This window comes from Nomia melanderi, chromosome 10 (genome assembly GCF_051020985.1).
Source record: "Nomia melanderi isolate GNS246 chromosome 10, iyNomMela1, whole genome shotgun sequence".
Lineage (NCBI taxonomy): Eukaryota > Metazoa > Arthropoda > Insecta > Hymenoptera > Halictidae > Nomia > Nomia melanderi.
The window spans coordinates 10,053,369-10,072,294 of NC_135008.1; the positions used below are offsets into that span (position 1 = coordinate 10,053,369).

Consider the following 18,926-nt stretch of genomic DNA (forward strand, 5'->3'; position numbering starts at 1 on the left):
AATCTTAAATGTATTTCGTGTGTCGTGAAAACAGCTGTCAAAAAACAAAATAATGTCGCAAGTCCGTTGCCAGCGTATCTGCACCTTAAGGACTAACTCGATACATGTGAACAACTATCCAAGCACCGTTCAAATATCAAGGAAAACTGATAAAAAATGAGAAGCAGCTGAACTGCGTGACTTTCGTAATTGGCAAATAGACACGCGCGCGTGGTTCTCGGTCAGTGAACGTAACGGTATTGTAGGTGTGCGTCTATACAATACGTAATCTTGTCTATTCACACTAGCAATGTCCATTTACGTATTGATCGCCTGTCTCTTGTCACTTTTCCTTTTTTTTTTTATTTCGTCTTCAGTTAAATGAGATAATCCCAAGAAAAGGTAGACACCGAATGGGACTCTGATTTATTGAATATGACGAAATAAGTCACCGTTAGACGACTAAACATAGCGATAACAGTAGAATTTCGAAGCAGAATAAATTAAAAAGTCAGCAACCTTTGTGAATGCTTAAAATAAAATGAAAGTGATTAAGTCAGCTTTCAAACAAAAAAATAAAATGTGATTGACACGTTTATCGGCTCAGACAAGTCGTTAATAAACTAAGCATTCGTGTACCGTATAATTTTACTTGTAAAAACACGTGTATTTTATACAGAATTGCGAAATCAGAGCGAAGGTGTTATTATTATTAAAAACTATTATTGAAGACAATGAAAAATATTTACTATATAACAGTACTTCATTGCAATTAACAATAAAATGCATTGATTGAAAAAGTATCGGAAAATTAATCAAAACATTTCTCGGAGACGATTTACGCGGGTGTAAACTACAATAATAAATCATTGCAATCCAAATCATATAACTAAACAGTAAAGAATGAAACTATGTATTTAGTTGATAGAAGATAACACGATATATTTGAAAAAAGCAGCTAACTAAAGCAGGTGAAAATTGCGAATTCTAGAACACTTCATTGAAATAATGAAACACTTTAGATCTCGTGCGTGAAAGCAACAATATACAACGTTCGATAATAATCAGTACACCACGCTGGATGAAAGACCATTGTTAAAATCGTTTATAGGAAAGAGATCGCGGATAAGGTGCCAATTAAGTTACAATTTGAAACGCGATAAGCACGATTGGCTCTACTCGGAATTCTTCATGCATAAAAGAGGAAAGGAAAAATGTCGCGTGGAAAGAACTGCGAACAATGAGAAGCGAGGAGACGCACAACAGTATTCCAACGGTCTATCTGCATTTGTAAAACAATGGGTGTTCACCTTAGTTGGAGATCATTGTATTATAGAATGTAGAACGTCAGCGGTCACAATGAGGATTGTAGGAAGAGGAAACACCGCCGTGTAAAAAAAAAGAACTGTAACATCGTTGCAGAATTGCAATGCAAACAGTGGACTGGGGTCTTTTTGGTCGCATTAGAAAGCCCGACACGATCTGCCGCGTCTCGCTGAAGAATCCTTGCCTGTTCCTGCTGTACAAAAATGAAATGAAGAATGGAGGAGGATCGGTCACCATTCTCGTTACGGATTCGTTGCATCGATTGCGCAAGTTCGTGACCGGACTCCGTCGCTTTCATTCCTTTCAGATTGTCGCGACTTTTACCCTGCAAATAATTAACCCCTTCGACTCGAAGGACGTACGGTTGACTTGATGTCTAGCGGAACGTCAAGAAGCAAGAGGTGTCTTTCTAATTTATAGTTATATAATTTTGCTGGTTATGTGTAACTGTATCGACGAATAACAAATTAGTATTGAAAATACCCTGAGAAAAGATAAAAGCTAACCAACTATACCCGTGTCCCTTGCAGGGCTCATCTTCTGAGCAACGCACAGTATATAGAGTTAGAAGATGATTTAATGTCTAGCGGAACGTCAAGAAGCAAGAGATGTCTTTCTAATTTATAATTATACAGTTTCGATTGGTTACGTGTAACCGTATTGAATAGCAAATTAATGATCGAAAATGTCAGGAATTAGCCGTTTCATCTGGGCGTTATTACAGTAGAAAACTCAATTTACTACCAACTTCGGAGTTAGGATAACTTTGACTGATGTTATTGGGTTAGACAAGAGATCGAACATCAATCTACAAATCAGTTACCCCATAATTTATTGAACCATATTTTTATTAAAATATACTACAGAAGTTCCCAAAACGGGAACTGAAAACTTAATATTTATCATAGGGTTTGTTACAAGTGCTAATTCTTCTTTATCTCAGTAGGTGTTAATAAAAGATATGAATATCGTTCTTGTATTTGCTTCCACATATTGATCCACAAATATATACGTTTCTATAAATATTTGCAGACTAAACGTTACAACTCGTAGATTCGAATGAGAATCAACTAGGTATATATGAGGACATCAAAAAGAGAATGCAGAAATGTTTGCGGAGATAATGAAAAGAATAGAGAGTTCAAACATTTATAAAAACGATTCGCATTACATCTTTTACAAGATCCACTCGTATCTAATTTAACTTTCCGACAGCAATTTGGTTTTTTACCAACATGGCCGATAAATGGACCTTCTATTATCATTCTTTATTCTTGATTATTACAAGTTCTGTAATGACTTGAAAAAATTCCTAAATCTTTATTATACTTCCTAATTCAATATACAAAAGGCAACTTTAGCCAAATCTTTATATAATTTTGCAATAGAAATGAAAACCCGTGGTGAAGTCATGAAGGAATGAGATTTTCGGCAAGCCTTTAACCCCTCGCCCTATGATTTATTTCTTAACTATAATTGATACAACTACTCTATCCTTAATAATTTTCTAGGAAAAGAAAAAAATGTTGACACTTATTCTACGTTTACATTTATTTGAAATGTTAACAATTAATAATAGAAAAGTAATATTAAATTTATATTCAGAAAGCATAAATAACACGTAGATTTCTTAAATTCAGTTTTAAATGTTCGTCACGATATTATAGGTCAAGAGGTTAATGGTCCATATTACCAACGGAAATTTAAGTTGTCAAGTAACTTTTAAAACCACAAATTATCATTGATTTGTTTATAGATGAGCTGCAACTGCCCTCTGACTCAATCAACTGGTCCGACTCTTGCATCAACATGCGGTGGTTCATCTTTCATGCTCTTTATGGGTCTCCTCGAAGTGTTCCTACGCAGTCAATGCGACCTTGAAGATCCTTGCAACAGACCTGTACCGCCCAACAACGTCAACTCCAGGTAAAACCAATCAAGGTTAAACGCGGATTAAACTTCCAATACAGTTCACGGCCGAGCAAAATATAATGGCAGGCAAGCCAAGTTCTTTGATAAAAAAAGGTTCAATGGCAAAAAAACTCGTTTCGCTTTGATGGGACCGAAGTAAAAGTAGTTGGGTCATCGTTGAAAAGCGTGACTTGATACGATTAACGTTCTAAATCAGGAAAGAAATGATATTATCCAGACATTGATATTATAATCGAACGGTGTATATTTATACGAATTTGTAATTAGGAAGATTTGCGACAACAGGAATTCAACAAAAATAAACATTTTATTCCCTCGAATCCCACTGTAATACAAAAAGTTCATGTAAGTTCACTTTATCTTCTTTATTGCGCGATCACATTCCGGCCGTGCTAAGGTGCAGTGAAAGTGCCAATTATGTTGGTGGTTTCGAGATTAATGCAAATTATGTTCAAGATGTAAGCGTTCATGGCTCGGAACTGAAAATACATCTTTAATTAGACCTCGTGATTTCAGAAGAACTTCTGAGCTTTTATACACGTTGCGCACAATTAAGGATCACTGTAAATTATGCGCAAAATCGAAAGGATATCAGTAATTGTTTTATTCTCTTTCATCATTCAAACATTCCAATTCATCGATATGGTTCAGTTAACATATTACCAAGATCAAAGCAAGCGGCATTATACTTTCGAAAAAAAAAACGAAAATGAAAATCATCGTTCCGATGTAGGATAACGTAGACGCACGAGCACAGGAAGAGGACGGCATAAACTTCAGAAAATGGAGTGTTTACACAATACAGGAAACCTTAAACTTAAAAAAAAGAATCTCTCCGTGCGGTGCAAAGGATAAGATTATTAGAGCGAGGGAAAAAGACCGGGAAAATATTAGGTCTAGCGGAAAGTACTGTCCGATAATGTCATTTCAAGTTTTCAAACATGAGTCATTCCACAGAAATGGAATACGCGAATTACCATCACCCTGGGAAGAAGTCATTAGTAAAGAAATGATATTGTTCAATAAACATTAATAAATGTATTGAAAATGTTTCATTTTGTTTCAAGCTTTAAATATGTACTTGCGGTCTCACAGACTTCAATGTACAATGTCGTGAATTTGAAAACCAGTGAAATTTTCGTTATATAGTTAACACTATTGCTATGAGAAGTATTTGAATAAGTAAAACCAAATGAACGCAATAAGTTTGTTTATTAGTTGCTACAAACGAAAATATTTAATATTAATCGGAATTCTTTCGCGTGAGTCAACGCTGCAACGCGGAGTTTTGCAATTTCTTTAATTTCACTCTTCTTTTCTTTTGAGTTTATTGTTTTTTTACAACATAATTAATTTTCTAACAAGAAAGGAAATTTAGATCTAATAAACATAATAAAGACGGAAATAATAAACAAATAGATAGTTGCGAACACACCATACTGCAACTATCGCTGTTAAAGAGTTAACACTAAATATACCGCGACCAATCGAATGACGTTTTAAAATTCGATTGAAAACTTTACCTTTCCATTTGTTCATTTAACTTTATATAAATTCCTATATTTTCCGATTAATCAGATCTTCAATTTTCGTCTTTACTTTCGTGTCTGTTTTCATTAAGAACAACGTATCGTCTGAATTGTTTATCTATATTTTATAAACCTTGGGTCACCCCATAAACGATGCGTTTCTTCATATTTCTTTTATTTTTAAAAATAAAGACGAACAAAATTGTTTTTAATCTAAAGTATATTCTCCTTCATTATCTACAAATTGTCGATCAATACACTATAATTACTTTAAAAAAGCTATTGTTTATCTTCATTTTTAAAAATAAACAAAATATAGAAAACCGCATTATTTATAGCATAACCTAATACTTATTCGACTGGTTACGGTAGGAATAAGTAAACAGAAAGTGTCGGTACGTTTGGTGTCAGTGGTTAAATCCAAAAATAGAGAAAAGTTTCCGGTAGACCTAACATGTCTGCGCCGGACGAGTAAACTTCCTAGAGCATCCGTTGATCGAAGCCAGGACGAAAGACAGAGTTAATTGTCACTGACACGGTTCACGTAATGCCATAGAAACTCCAGTCTTGTCTCTCCCTCGGAAGTGAGCATCCATGCACGACTATCCGTAAAATTGTTGCGTACGTGTGTCTACGTGTAATAGCCCGGGGGGCCATTGTTCCGATGATTCTCTCACGTTACATCACATCTAGCCGATGCATCCGCGTTTGCACTTATGCACCGGATGCGGACTGAAGCAACCGGCGGCGCCTCGAGCGTATTAGATCTTCACCGTAACCCGAGGAAAGTGAGAATGATGAGGAATGATAATTGAAAGAGATTGAAAGTCCATCAAAGCCAATGGGACGTGAATTATTGAGCAACCTGCCATTCCATTGGCATGCTCAATGAAACTGTCGGCAAATCTTATTCGACAATGGCGTATTAGACTCCGTTTTCGATTAACACGTTCGCGACCACGGTTTCTTTCAGCAGCGATCTTCATCGTTACAATGTCCTATTAACCTCTTGCGCTGGAAATTAATTGAGAGATTTGGCAGTCTTCGGTAAAGAATTTTGTTTTTACCTATTTTATGCTGTAACTGCGCTATAACCTTTTTACCTATGTAACACTAATTTTGTTTATTAATCATTTTGTATAAAGTAGAACATTTCAAAATAATCTAGTGTATGCAATGCAGCAAGTTTATCGATGTGTATAGTCTAAGTACAATACAGTTTGTGTCTGGATATAATAATATTGTAAAAAGTGCTGTATCATTGTATATCAAGCAATTGGAAAATCAAATTTATAATTTTTCAATCAAAAGGAAAATATTATTTATTGATGATTACTGAAAATCGAATGTGTCGCGCCTTTTCTAAATTTGTCTATCTCGTTTGGAGTATGCAATTCAGTAACAGTGGATAGTATATGAAAGTAAGAGACCGGGAATAGAACAACGAAGTTATTTATATGTTTAGTGCAATTTGTTCGTTTTTAATTCGACTAAGGGAACTTTTTATTTGCCGATAATTCATTTAAGACTAGAATTAAACGATATAGAATAAAGGTGAAAGAAATACAGAATTCTACAGCTACAGATTTAATTAATGTATTACATGGGGTCGGAGATTATCCAGAAATAAGGAGGCAAGATAAAATTTTAATCAGAGACTTTGATGTGGTTTATCTTTATACCCAGACAGCGAGTAAATCGGAGCACACATTCTCGCATCATGAGCGCAACGTAATATAACTAAGGGAAAATCTCATGCAAATTACAGTTAATTCTATGGAACTAAACGCAATAGAGTACAAGTGAGCTAAAAATGATCGTCAACGAAAGTTCAAAATATTTGGTTTTCTACCATTACTAACATTAATTAGCAAATTCTCATTTCTTTTAGATTATTATAGATTTGTAGGGCATTTAAATAAAAGCAGGAAATATATTTTGTATTGTTTTCATATCTATAGCGATGAAACTTTTTTTAAAAATATAGGTATATATTAATATAGTTTATATAATATACTATTATAGTATAGTATATTTAATAATAAGCCAATAATTAATGTTGTTTAAGTAAATCATTTACAAAACAACATTTTTTAGCTTAGTTGTAAATCGGAAGTTATGTTGATGTTAATTATAAATGAAATTATAACATAAAACAATAATAAAGAGAATATTTAATACGACGTTTAATAACCTTTAGATTTGATGGACACAGTACTACTTACCCTTCGAAGCTTTATACTAATCTGAAGTATAGGTCATGCAGAATATAACCAACGACAGGAGGAACCGAAAGAACGTAAACAAATAATATAATATAAGGAAAGAAAGTTACAAATTCCGGGAATATATCACGGCGTCAACATGCATACCGTCAAGAGTGTATATGTGTCACGGTTTATGATAATGTAAATTACATATATTTGGTACCTCGAACTTTAACATTTGTTAAATATGTAAAGTGTAATATATGAGTAGGTGGACTTTTACGAGTAACTGTATATTACATATTATGAAAATGATAAAATATGATCGAAAATTGTATAAAAATCTGTCTCGCTTAAACGCGTAATTTACTAGTGTTTCAATCGTAATTATTTACTTTCTCATTTTTATACATTTAATTCAAAAACGTAATTAAAATTCATTTATACATTGCCTTCACTATTTCAAAAAAGATCAATCGTAAAGTACAAAGTAGTTATGCTATAAAATCGAGTTTTATTCTTATGCAATGAAGGCATCGTAAAAAAGCTATTAAGAAATAACTTGTAAAGACAAGCTGTGTCTTTAACCGGAAATTCAATGAACGAATCGAAAGATGATTCTGTTTTATGCTTAAAGTTATAAATTTTAAGGTCCACTGGCAGTGGAGAGAGTACAATAAAACCAGTGCAGATACCCAACTTACAGGTTGATTATGAAAACCTGTTTCAATATTTGATACGAAACCACATTCTTCAACCGAAATGTATTTCCTCATTTTCAGTGGCCACTGTCATTATCACCATTAATAACTACGTCATCAGACAGGAATGATATATTTTATATGATAATTGCGGCCGTTGAAAAATTCTTAAATTATTACGCTTCATATTATATAAATGGAAACAAATTATTATACAGAATATCATATTTTACAATTGATATCGATCGAAATACTAAATACCAAATAATCTAAAAGTCATATAGTTTATAACATGATTATATATTTAAAAAAAAATTGAATTAACCTATTGAATGCTTTTGTACAAAGCGAAAAATTAAATTACTTACAATAATAATAACGACATATCTTAATTACATCATTATAGTGCCACATAGACAGAAAAAAGACACGCATATATTATTAAAAATACATTATAAAAAATTATGGAAACTTTTTCTGAAAATTATATCTTTAATGGACCTTTTCATATGCAGTGGATTAACCTGTAATGAACTATTAAGTAATGTATAAATTTCTCATTATGATTATAGAAATATTTATAAATTCTACTAAAATTATGGCAACGAAACATATTCCAATATATTCGATACTCGTTTCGCTGACACTGTCAGAAACGGGTTTGTTTCTGGTTCAGGTACACATACATGACAATTGGACCTTCAAACTGCCTTATTGCCATTCAGATTAATAATGAATTGAGTTCAACTCACAAAGGTTAATGAACTGAAATTAATTGAAAGTTGAATATGCTTATGATCAGAGTCAATTGCTAATCCCTAGTCATATTTGAACACGAATTTACTTTACTTGACATTTAGCTCCTCTGTTTAACAGGGTTGAAGATAAAAATAATAATTCATTAATCTCATCGGTAAAATATACATTTACGTACACTTCGAAATATAAATTATTTAGTAATCAGAAACGAGAAATAGTAATTACACACGAAATGTAATTGTACTTAAATATCTTTATTAAATAGTCAGTAGTTGATGCAGAATAATTCCATATCAGTTTATTATAAAAGAACACAATGCGTTTCCAACTAAGAAAGATTACCCTAATTGTTTTGTAACATTCCGAACTCAATTTTTAAACTAATAAAGTATACTTTTTAATACTATGTAATACCACTAAAATAATGTTATTCAATCTAGTCTCTCACATTACGAACAACACACAACACGTAACTTATATGTAAATAAAATCATTAGACCTATTATTTACTCCTAATGAAAATTTTAAAAAAGATTTTTCTGATTTAATTTAAAGTATATCTCTAGAAATAAATATTGAAATCATACATTCCCTTAAATCTGTGCGTATATTATACTTATAATATAATATAAAACACATTAAAACCACATGATGAAATTCGTATCACTGTTTCACATGATCTGTAGATCAAATAAATTCATGTAAAATAGTTTCCGATATTTGCATAAATATCAGGAGTTTATTAAAGAAACTAATTTTTATAATATAATTCCATATGTGACTGTGTATAATTTCAAATAGTGACCGCAAGAAAATATGTTTTCAAACTTGTCATCTGCGGTAGTATAGGACATTCGGGGCTCGTACCTGCATTTCAGCATATAAAAGTAAGTTGTCGTCCCTCAAAGAGGCAAGTGTTCATACATCCATATGTACATAAGTACATTGCTGAGTAGCGCACACGCCTGTACGCGCCTGGTGGCATTCAAAATACCATTACGACTATACACGAACGTCCCCAACGAACACTGCTGAGAAATCCACCTTTCGCTTGACTCTGCCCCTAGCCGAGGCTCCCGTTCCTTTAACCCAGTTTCTAATTCGTAAGACATTGTAACAAGAGTTTTTTGTCTTCGAGGAAACACCGGGCGACTAACGAACCTGTCCTCCGGAGAAAGTGAAATCGTCAATGTAACCTTGTCCACAATAGCGACTCACCTTTCGCAAAAGAGCACGGCTAATAACGTTGAAATTGAAATTAACACCGCAACGAAACGAATTCGAGACGTTTACGTAATACGGTCTACAATGGCCAGTGAACCGCCGCACGTTAATTACTTTTCTAAATGTTAAATATAGCGATGCACGAAAGTATGCAAATTAGGAGAGATATCAGAGAAATTTCATTATATTTTTAAGGTAAATTAGTACAGTTGAAATTAACATTCTCAATTTATTCTATTTTCTTGAGGACATATAATGCATCGGTACGCATTATTTGGTTGCTTGTTAATTAAGTCGCTTTTACGCAAATTATCAGCCGAGATAATTTAGGTTATTTCCTTGGGTTTGTTGTGTGTTGTATTAAAATCTTGCAATTTCTATAATTTAGCTGGTTGAATTATATGTTGAGAAATGTTCTAGTATATAATATAATATATATAAATAACCAAGTAATTTATCATAACGTGAGATTAAGATTATGAATATTCATGTTCAGGTATGACTTCGTAGTAATAGGAGGCGGCAGTGCTGGCGCAACAGTGGCTGCCAGATTATCAGAGGAACCACGATTTTCGGTGTTACTACTGGAAGCTGGGTTAGATGAACCCACCGGAACACAAATACCATCGTTTTTCTTCAATTTCATAGGATCTAACATTGATTGGCAATACACCACGGAAAGCGAAGACGGAGCATGTTTGAACAAAGATGACAGGAAATGCTATTGGCCAAGAGGAAAAGTATGTAACCGAAAATCAGTTTTCCCCCTAATATTATACTAATTTTTAAATGTCAAGTATAATTATGATATTAATTGTCTTACATAATAAAAATTAAACAATACATTTTTGTTAAAATGAGAGTTTATATAATATTAGGAAGATACAAGAATTTTGACTAATATTATTAAGACGATAATTAAAATAAGAAAGTCTCTTATTATTGTAGAAGAAAGAGTCATTAATCGAAATAGCTTGAAGGAGTTTCGCGAAAACTATCTTCCATGTAAATTTCATCAAATTCGTCATAGAGTTGATAAAGTACTCTATTAGTATAAGTATCAACTATTTATGTTCTACTAAATCTACATTTACTTCCTATTTATGAGTAACTGACAATCATTTTTAGTCTGTAGCAGTCACTTGCCTTCACGGGCTATCTTGTCATCGGTGTTATCTTACATCGCCATTGAGTGATACTTTATGAACAGTAGAGTGGATACATTGTAGCTCTTGAAAATATTGTCATAACTCAAGGATTTCTAACATTTAAAATCGAAGTGTTATAAAATATTCGCTTTATCCACAAATTTGTTTTATTATCTTATTTCATAATGAATAAACACATTAATCTGTTTCTATTTTCCTGGATAAAATCCATTTAAATTGTTGAGCCATTTAAATTTATATTTTCAGGTATTAGGTGGCACCAGTGTCATGAATGGAATGACATATATGAGAGGTTCGCGAAAGGATTATGACGACTGGGCCAGGCTTGGCAACGTAGGATGGTCTTATCAAGATGTCCTTCCATATTTCATCAGGAGCGAAGATAATCTCCAAGCTAACACTATGGATTATGGTTATCATGGTGTTGGTGGACCTCTTACAGTTACACAGTTTCCTTATCACCCGCCATTGAGTTACGCTCTCCTTGAAGCTGGAAAGGAACTCGGTAAATATAGATTACTCATTTTTTATTTGATCTCGTATTTCGGCGACAAATGTACTTACAGGATGTCATTTCATCGATTTTGGTCGAAAAATCTTTGTACAGTTTTATAAAAATGACAGTATATTGATAAGCTTGAAATATAATGACAGAAAATAGTAGAGTTGACAGTATTAGAGGTTGTAGAAGTACAAAATTGGAAACAAATATCCGACATCATTGATCAATTTTTATTGTCGTGTGATCGTATATTTATTTAAACATGTCTTTAGAAACAAAAATAAATGATCAAAAAATAATTTTCTGTTATTTTTATACGTATTAGATCCTCTTTTGAAAATGAAGAACTCTTTCATGTTTGTACCTTCTGTATTTACTGTTAATAAAAATATACCAATGGCAATAATTTTAAAAATGGTGTCACCCGCATTCAGGTGACGTGACGACAGTCGAAGTGTTAAAAAAAACAGATGTAACTATAATTTGTCAGGTCCATTAACTTCTTATTACGCTGTCTCTGCTACAACCATCATCATCTAGTTGAACCAAGCACTAGTCGCAAAAAGCCAAGCGCTCGAAAATGGTAACAGAACCATATTCCACTTAGGCGAATCGCACGGAACCAGTTATTACGAGACACCGACGAACCGTTTCTTTTTTATTTATTCGGGACTGCCCATTTGGACTTAATGAACTGTTTCGACGTTCATCGAGTGAGTTGTTACGTCAACGTAGCTCACAGCTAATGAATTGCGACACCATTTTCGTCGAGAATATTACGTCACTGTCAAATTGTCCGCCGGAAAACGCATATCGATAATTAATTAGTACAGCAGCGATGATATGATATGTGAATGGCTTTCAGCTTAGTTATAATAAAAACAATTTGACCGGGAATATACAAGGTTAATGCAGTTGATGAATAAATGAGCTGTGTCTTTTAAGATCATGACCCGAAATTGAATTTATCGAATCATGTTGAGTTCACATAATTTAAGATCATGCATTTTTTTAATACAATCCTCATGCAAACTCTAATCTTTATTTATTTTATAATACTTTAAATGTGTAAGTACTTTGCTCCATAATTTTTGTAACAAATATTCTTTATCAATCGTGAATATCTAAATATCTTTCGATATTTCCAGTGGAGTATTTCAATATTGAATTGTTCGAATATCATCAATAGTGTCGATATTTTTCTACTCTCTAATCATTTCAAGGAAATCAAAGTTGGTTATTATATTTCAGAAACTGATACAACATTTTCATTAATCTAATACATTCGAAATATTAGTAGTTCACAGGTTAAATTAACTAATTCCACTTTTCGAATGTTTTAGAATTCTCCTGCTAGATCACTTGACTGACTCTTAACATGTATAATAATAATAATTCATCAGATTGTTCTACTTAATATTTTATGAAGTTGATCGTGTTGGTAAACAAATGGCTCATACAATAATCAATAAATTGCATTTCTTCCTTTCCTGCAGTTTGATGCAATTCGCAAAATCCTCACCTAGATTTTCAGCTGAATCCATTGAACGCATTGAATTTCATAAACGCAGCGTTATTACACGAAGTATAGGAATCGGCTGTGTAAACAGATCAATACGAATGCATGAACACATTTCAATGGTTTCAATGAAAAAGGATAATACACAACATGAAAAACTCAGCAGAATTTGTAACGGAAACTAAAATCTGTGAAAAAGATTTGATATTTCAAAAATGGCAGATATAAAATTCGTTCATGGCGAGCTACATTAAAAAGAAAATACGTTTCATCCAAAAGGAAATTAATTTTTGTTCGTTTGTCATTATTTACAGGATATGGCAGTGTAGATTTAAACGGACGAACGCATACTGGATTCGCAATCGCTCAAACAACATCTAGAAATGGTTCTCGACTATCAACGTCACGAGCATTTCTTCGACCAGCTAGAAATCGACCGAATCTTCATATAATGCTCAACTCCACAGCTACCAAAATCCTTTTTGATAACAACAAGAGGGCTGTTGGTGTAGAATTCGTCCATGACGACAAGGTTCATCGCGTATCGGTAGCTAAGGAAGTCGTCATAAGTGGAGGTAACGCAAATTATTATATTTTGATAATAATACTGTATAATTAAAATAATAACACTATATTACACCACTACTTGAAGTAATCGTAATTATGTAATTTAATTGTTCGGTAAATTGTTTCAGTTATATCTTTCTCGCGAGATGAACTAAATGTGTGATAACTAGAGTGTGAATTATTAGACAAAATAAGATTTATTTAATTAGAAACATATGCAAAATTATGGCTTATAACCAATTTTATTTTATGTGCTTAATCATTAGAAAAATGTCTTTTATATAATACATCATTCATCAGTATCATATAACTTCATGAACGTGCAGTTATAATTAACAAGACAGCAGTATACCATCACTTTTCTTAGCACAAAGTGATCCTAATACAAACTGTTACATATAACCTTAGAAACTTGAATTTAAATTAGCAATACATTCTTACTTTATCATGTGTGAAAGATAATAACAAATTGATAAAGAACGTTGTTAAGATATTATGTAACGGTATATAACGCACATTTTAATTAAACTTTCTCCCACGTAAGGAGTATTAAGTGTTATAAACAAACTCCAAGTCAAATCAAGCGAATAGCTCAGTGGATTAGATATATTTGAATCACAATAAATTGGAAGATAGCAATTGTTATAAAATATCTCTTAAGAAGAATTTATGTATATTTTAAAATCAAAATACAATATTTACAAGATGTTTCTATTACATTATATGTTCACATTATAAACATTTGTAAACGCTTGTAAGATAGAATTGGCAGTCTGCTGTATGTTTCCATTAAAATAGAAGATCACGAAGGAACTCGTTTTAGTGACGAAATCTCACATCTCCAGTAACACATTTGTTACCGAGATAGTCTCGTTGCGATGAAGTTTGCTTTTCCTTGATTGCTTCGTCCAATTCAGGAGTTCGATGATTATACATGGAACTATAATTTTCTGGATAGTCATGAAACAGATATTTGATGAAACGAATGCAACATTTTAAAAAGTTTCCATTTTTTTTTTAAATAAATACTCTTCGCTTAAAACGTTGATTGGAGATTGGTGATTTCAATTATTGATGGCATTGAAGAGCTGTAGTTGGAAGTTCTTCATTTCAATAGCAATACACGAAAAAATTATAGAATGCTTCATATGTACAGAGAAAATATTACATTCAATATATCTTACAATCAGTGATATATTACTCTAATGTTGAGTTTTACAGATTGCCTGTCTTACAAATCACAAGTTGTAATCAGTAACACATTAAGTTTAATAAAAAAGAAACATTAGGTAAAAGATTAGAGCACTGTTAACATCGCTAATGACGTTCACGCGTATAATTACGCGAGATGCTACTGTGTTGTCCCACAGTGTAATTGTTTGCATCCAACTAAATAACCCGTCTCACTGTTTCAACAATAATCAAGCACAGATTCTTGCGTTGATGACAGAAATTGCGTGTCCTTCAGAAAATAAAAAGCATGAAGATCGTAACGAAAGGGGACACACTCGGTTAATGTACCGGTGATGCATCTTACAAAGAGATACTAGATAATTACAATGCGAAGAACATCAACCCCAAGGTTATCTACGTTTAAAATTTTTGTTTTATAGGCGCACAACTACTTGCTGTTCTGGTTTAATAATTATGAATCACACTGCTGTTGATTAGTATTATAAACTTAATGCTTTTTTGTATAAATATTCATTTTTATGCTGTAAATAGAGGAATAGGTGTATAATGGGTTAATGTCGCAGATAGCTCAATGATATGAAACAAAAGAAAGGTATCCTCGTTTACATACAGTTCGCCTCTTTTGTCCAGTGGCTCGTTCTACCGGCTAAAAAGGCAGGAGGGCAAGGGGAGACGTCCACTCCCAGCGCTCTGACCAGTAGTTATGGCACCAATAACCCCTTAGATTCAGCGCGTCTTTGTTATTGGCCGAGCCCAACAACAAAGAACGCAAGCGAAACGGCATACGATGAAGTATGAACATGTTTACCGAATCCCAGGGACACGAAGACTCATTGCGGTCGGATTTCTTTGTCCCCTTATTTCTTTAGCTGGTAGAACAAAATTCAGAAAAAAAGAGGCAAACAGTACTATTGTTAGTGAACAAAAAAATTGATTACACTGATTCTTACAAGGTAACTGTCTTTCGATGCATATTTCTAACAGAGTAGTCAAAAATCTTAGGACAAAAAAACAAACTGCAAACACCTTCAACGTCTTTTTTTTTATTCAAGGTGCCGTAAATTCACCACAAATACTTCTGAACAGCGGTATTGGGCCACGAGAGGATTTGAACGCGGTTGGCGTTCCGGTCGTACATGATCTGCCTGGTGTTGGCAAGAATCTTCACAACCATGTCGCCTACACGTTAGTTTTCACTATCAATGATACCGACACCACTCCTCTTAATTGGGCCACTGCGATGGAGTACTTACTATTCAGAGATGGCTTGATGTCTGGAACAGGTAAATAACTTTTAACGCGTTAACTGCCTCGAGAATTTCGAGCGTCTTCTATAGTAATACTTATTTTTTCATAATAAAGAGAAATAGTCGACACCAACTTTCTCATTGTAATTGTTTTTAAGCAATTTGGAAGTTTCGGTCACCGATGACCGTAAAATGAAAGAAAATTCTCCTGCACATTTTCTAATCAAAGGTATCAAACTTTTCTGAAAAGTTAATATAAAATTTGAATATTGATTCAGATTTATTTAAAGTGTAACGTATAAAAATTCGCAAAATCTCATCGAATAGAAACGCATCCGGGATGTAACGGTGGCTAAAAAGAAAAAGGCAAACTCGTCCAAACAAACCAGTTGTGTCTGAAACGATTGATTCAGAGAGGCTCCTTTGCAGTTATCCAGTGAAAGCGTATTGCACAATAATCTGGTTCATGTACACCGATCAACGATGATGCAACCGGGTTCCGATCGGTGTGTTTACCGTCATTTAGTTCAAAGCTGAGTTAGAAGTCGGTCATTTGAGGATTTTCTGGTACTCCCTTGCCAAACCATCTCATGGAACCACGAGGTTGGCTGTATATACTGTTCATTCACGCGTGATCAACAACAAATAATAACAGACGAAAGTATTCATGCAATAAGATAAATGTGACTAATGTATTAGGTTGTCCCAAAAGATTCTTTCCTTTCATTTGTACATAATGATGCTCGATACTTGAAGTTTTACATCGTGCTATTGAATTATGTATTAAAAATATGTCAATCGCATGTCTCATGACGGTAACGTAACCAACATTACACAGTTACTAATGTAAATAAATCGATTATTTCGAATTCTTAGCAGAGGAAAGATGTTTGTGTGATTTCTGTGACTCCAAATAGGCCGGGGATGCTAACGGTAGAAAATCATATGCAGATTTTTATACGAACTTATTTTAAATATTGCAGCAGAAAATTCAGAAATGAATTTTAACTGAATACTTCGTATACCAGCTATTTATATATAATAACCACAGCATTTCGAATGTCTTATAATATTCATTCAAACAACGTTATTCATTTATGAATATTTTTTCCTGCTTCACTATGGAATTCGATTAACTCAAAATCTAAATCAATAACAAACACATTCGTATTCTGCAAATTGCAATATAGTGTGACAATTTTTGAATTCTACAAAACGTATATCCAATTTCCATAAGTCGTTAGTTGCCAAATACAATGTTTAAAGTGCATTTCACATTAGTTCTGATTTAATGAGGTATACCCAGTAGCACGGGATGTGGAATAATTGCCGAGATCATTACAATACGTCAAATAATGATTCCCGCTGTGTATAATCCACGTCAGCAGTACGCAATATTCACTGATTCAAAATATGCAATCGATTCCATTTCAAACCTTTCCAGTAATGATGATATTGTCTTGAGTATTTTTGATACAAATCATGATGCAATGGAATGAGAAAAGGTAATTACCGTCGCATGAATTCCATCTCACATAAGAAGGTATTGCAGAAAACGGATCCGCGGATAAACCAGCAAAAGAAACTACCTTTTGAAACCTATTGCACCAATTTGCAAGAATATTCAACTTTCAAAAGCACTGCGAAAACATCATTATGAAAATGTAAATAAACAAGTAGAAAAACTGCACTCCTTCACATTCTTCAAAAACAGTGGATAGTTTTTTCTCAAAGTAGGTGTTTGAACAAGAAAAACTATAATTTTCCAATCGTATACAAGTTCATTAAACACGGTTCTGATCCTAGATACAGTAAATATCAAAATCGTGACACTATTTCTTCCAACCACTCGCGGACTCTCAAATTAAGCAATTTCAGTTATCCTTTGTTTCCCTCGTTCGTATTAGTTAGCTTACTATGCAACATTAAGCTATTTCTATATGGGATATGAATGTTGCAAATTGTGATAACAAACAATGATGCCGCTATCTACGTCTCATTGTATTAAAGTAATTGCAAGATTTATTCTCAGCGTGAATTTCATGCATGGAATTTATGTATTACTTTTACGTAACATCCATTTTAAGAAACAACGAGAAACACGTTCTCTAATCCCCCTTCAATCTGGTGGCATTATTATTTTATGATAATTGGTAACGAGTAAGGGAAATATTGCATTTCAGGAACAAAACAAAATCACCAAGCTGATTTTAGTTGTAAATCAATTTTTCAAACATTTTCTAATTACAATGATTTTCATTTCGTTTCATTCGCCTTTTTAGAAGTTTGTTTAGAATATATTTCTGTTAAAGAGAGTATTTTACTTTTCACATGAAACATATTGTACGACTTTGTTCCTGTGAATGTTTTATGACATGTTTTAGGCATATCCGAAGTGACCGCCATGGTGAACTCAAAATACGCGAATCCAAAAGAGGACCACCCGGATATCCAGCTAATTTTCGGCGGTTACTTGGCAGATTGCGCCGAAACCGGCATGGTTGGCGAGTCAAAAGGTGCAAACCGCTCTATCTACATTATCCCAACGTATCTACATCCAAAAAGTCGCGGTTACCTTCGTTTGCGAAATAACGATCCCCTCTCGAAGCCACTGATTTACCCGAAATATCTGAGCCACGCCGAAGACGTAGCCGGCCTTGTTGAGGGTATTAAGTTCAGCATTAAGTTGGCGGAGACAGACGCTCTCAGCAGGTACGACAATTCTTTTGTCTGAACTGGTCTAATGTATTATGCATCTCAGACAGAAATGCTAGCGAAAGGAATGCAAGTAAAATGGTCAGTTTTCATCTGTCCCTACTATATTTTTGATGTCCTTAATTATAGATAAAATTGAGACTGTAAACAAAAGATCTAACGAAAGATTCCTCTTGACCCTCTACCGCCCCGCCAGTATTCTTGTTTGAGACACGTGATAACATATTTATTTTAGAGTGCAACAATTGATAATAAAAAAATAGTATTTGATTTGAAATCAAAATAATCGAGTGTAGAACATTTAGTTCTTTTAACCATTTGAGATCTTCCTCGCGAATTTGACTCCATACTGTATG

General features: G+C 33.5%; 1 protein-coding gene across 1 annotated transcript in view; it reads left to right on the forward strand.

The window, feature by feature from the left end:
• Positions 1-18,926, forward strand: part of LOC116429620 (glucose dehydrogenase [FAD, quinone]) — a 28,700-nt gene that overhangs the window by 7,768 nt on the left and 2,006 nt on the right. The window contains exons 2-7 of the mRNA XM_031982746.2: positions 3,062-3,231; positions 10,154-10,397; positions 11,073-11,331; positions 13,162-13,422; positions 15,661-15,891; positions 18,240-18,567. Coding sequence (XP_031838606.1) covers positions 3,062-3,231; positions 10,154-10,397; positions 11,073-11,331; positions 13,162-13,422; positions 15,661-15,891; positions 18,240-18,567 — 1,493 coding nt within the window. The remainder of the gene's footprint in view (positions 1-3,061; positions 3,232-10,153; positions 10,398-11,072; positions 11,332-13,161; positions 13,423-15,660; positions 15,892-18,239; positions 18,568-18,926) is intronic.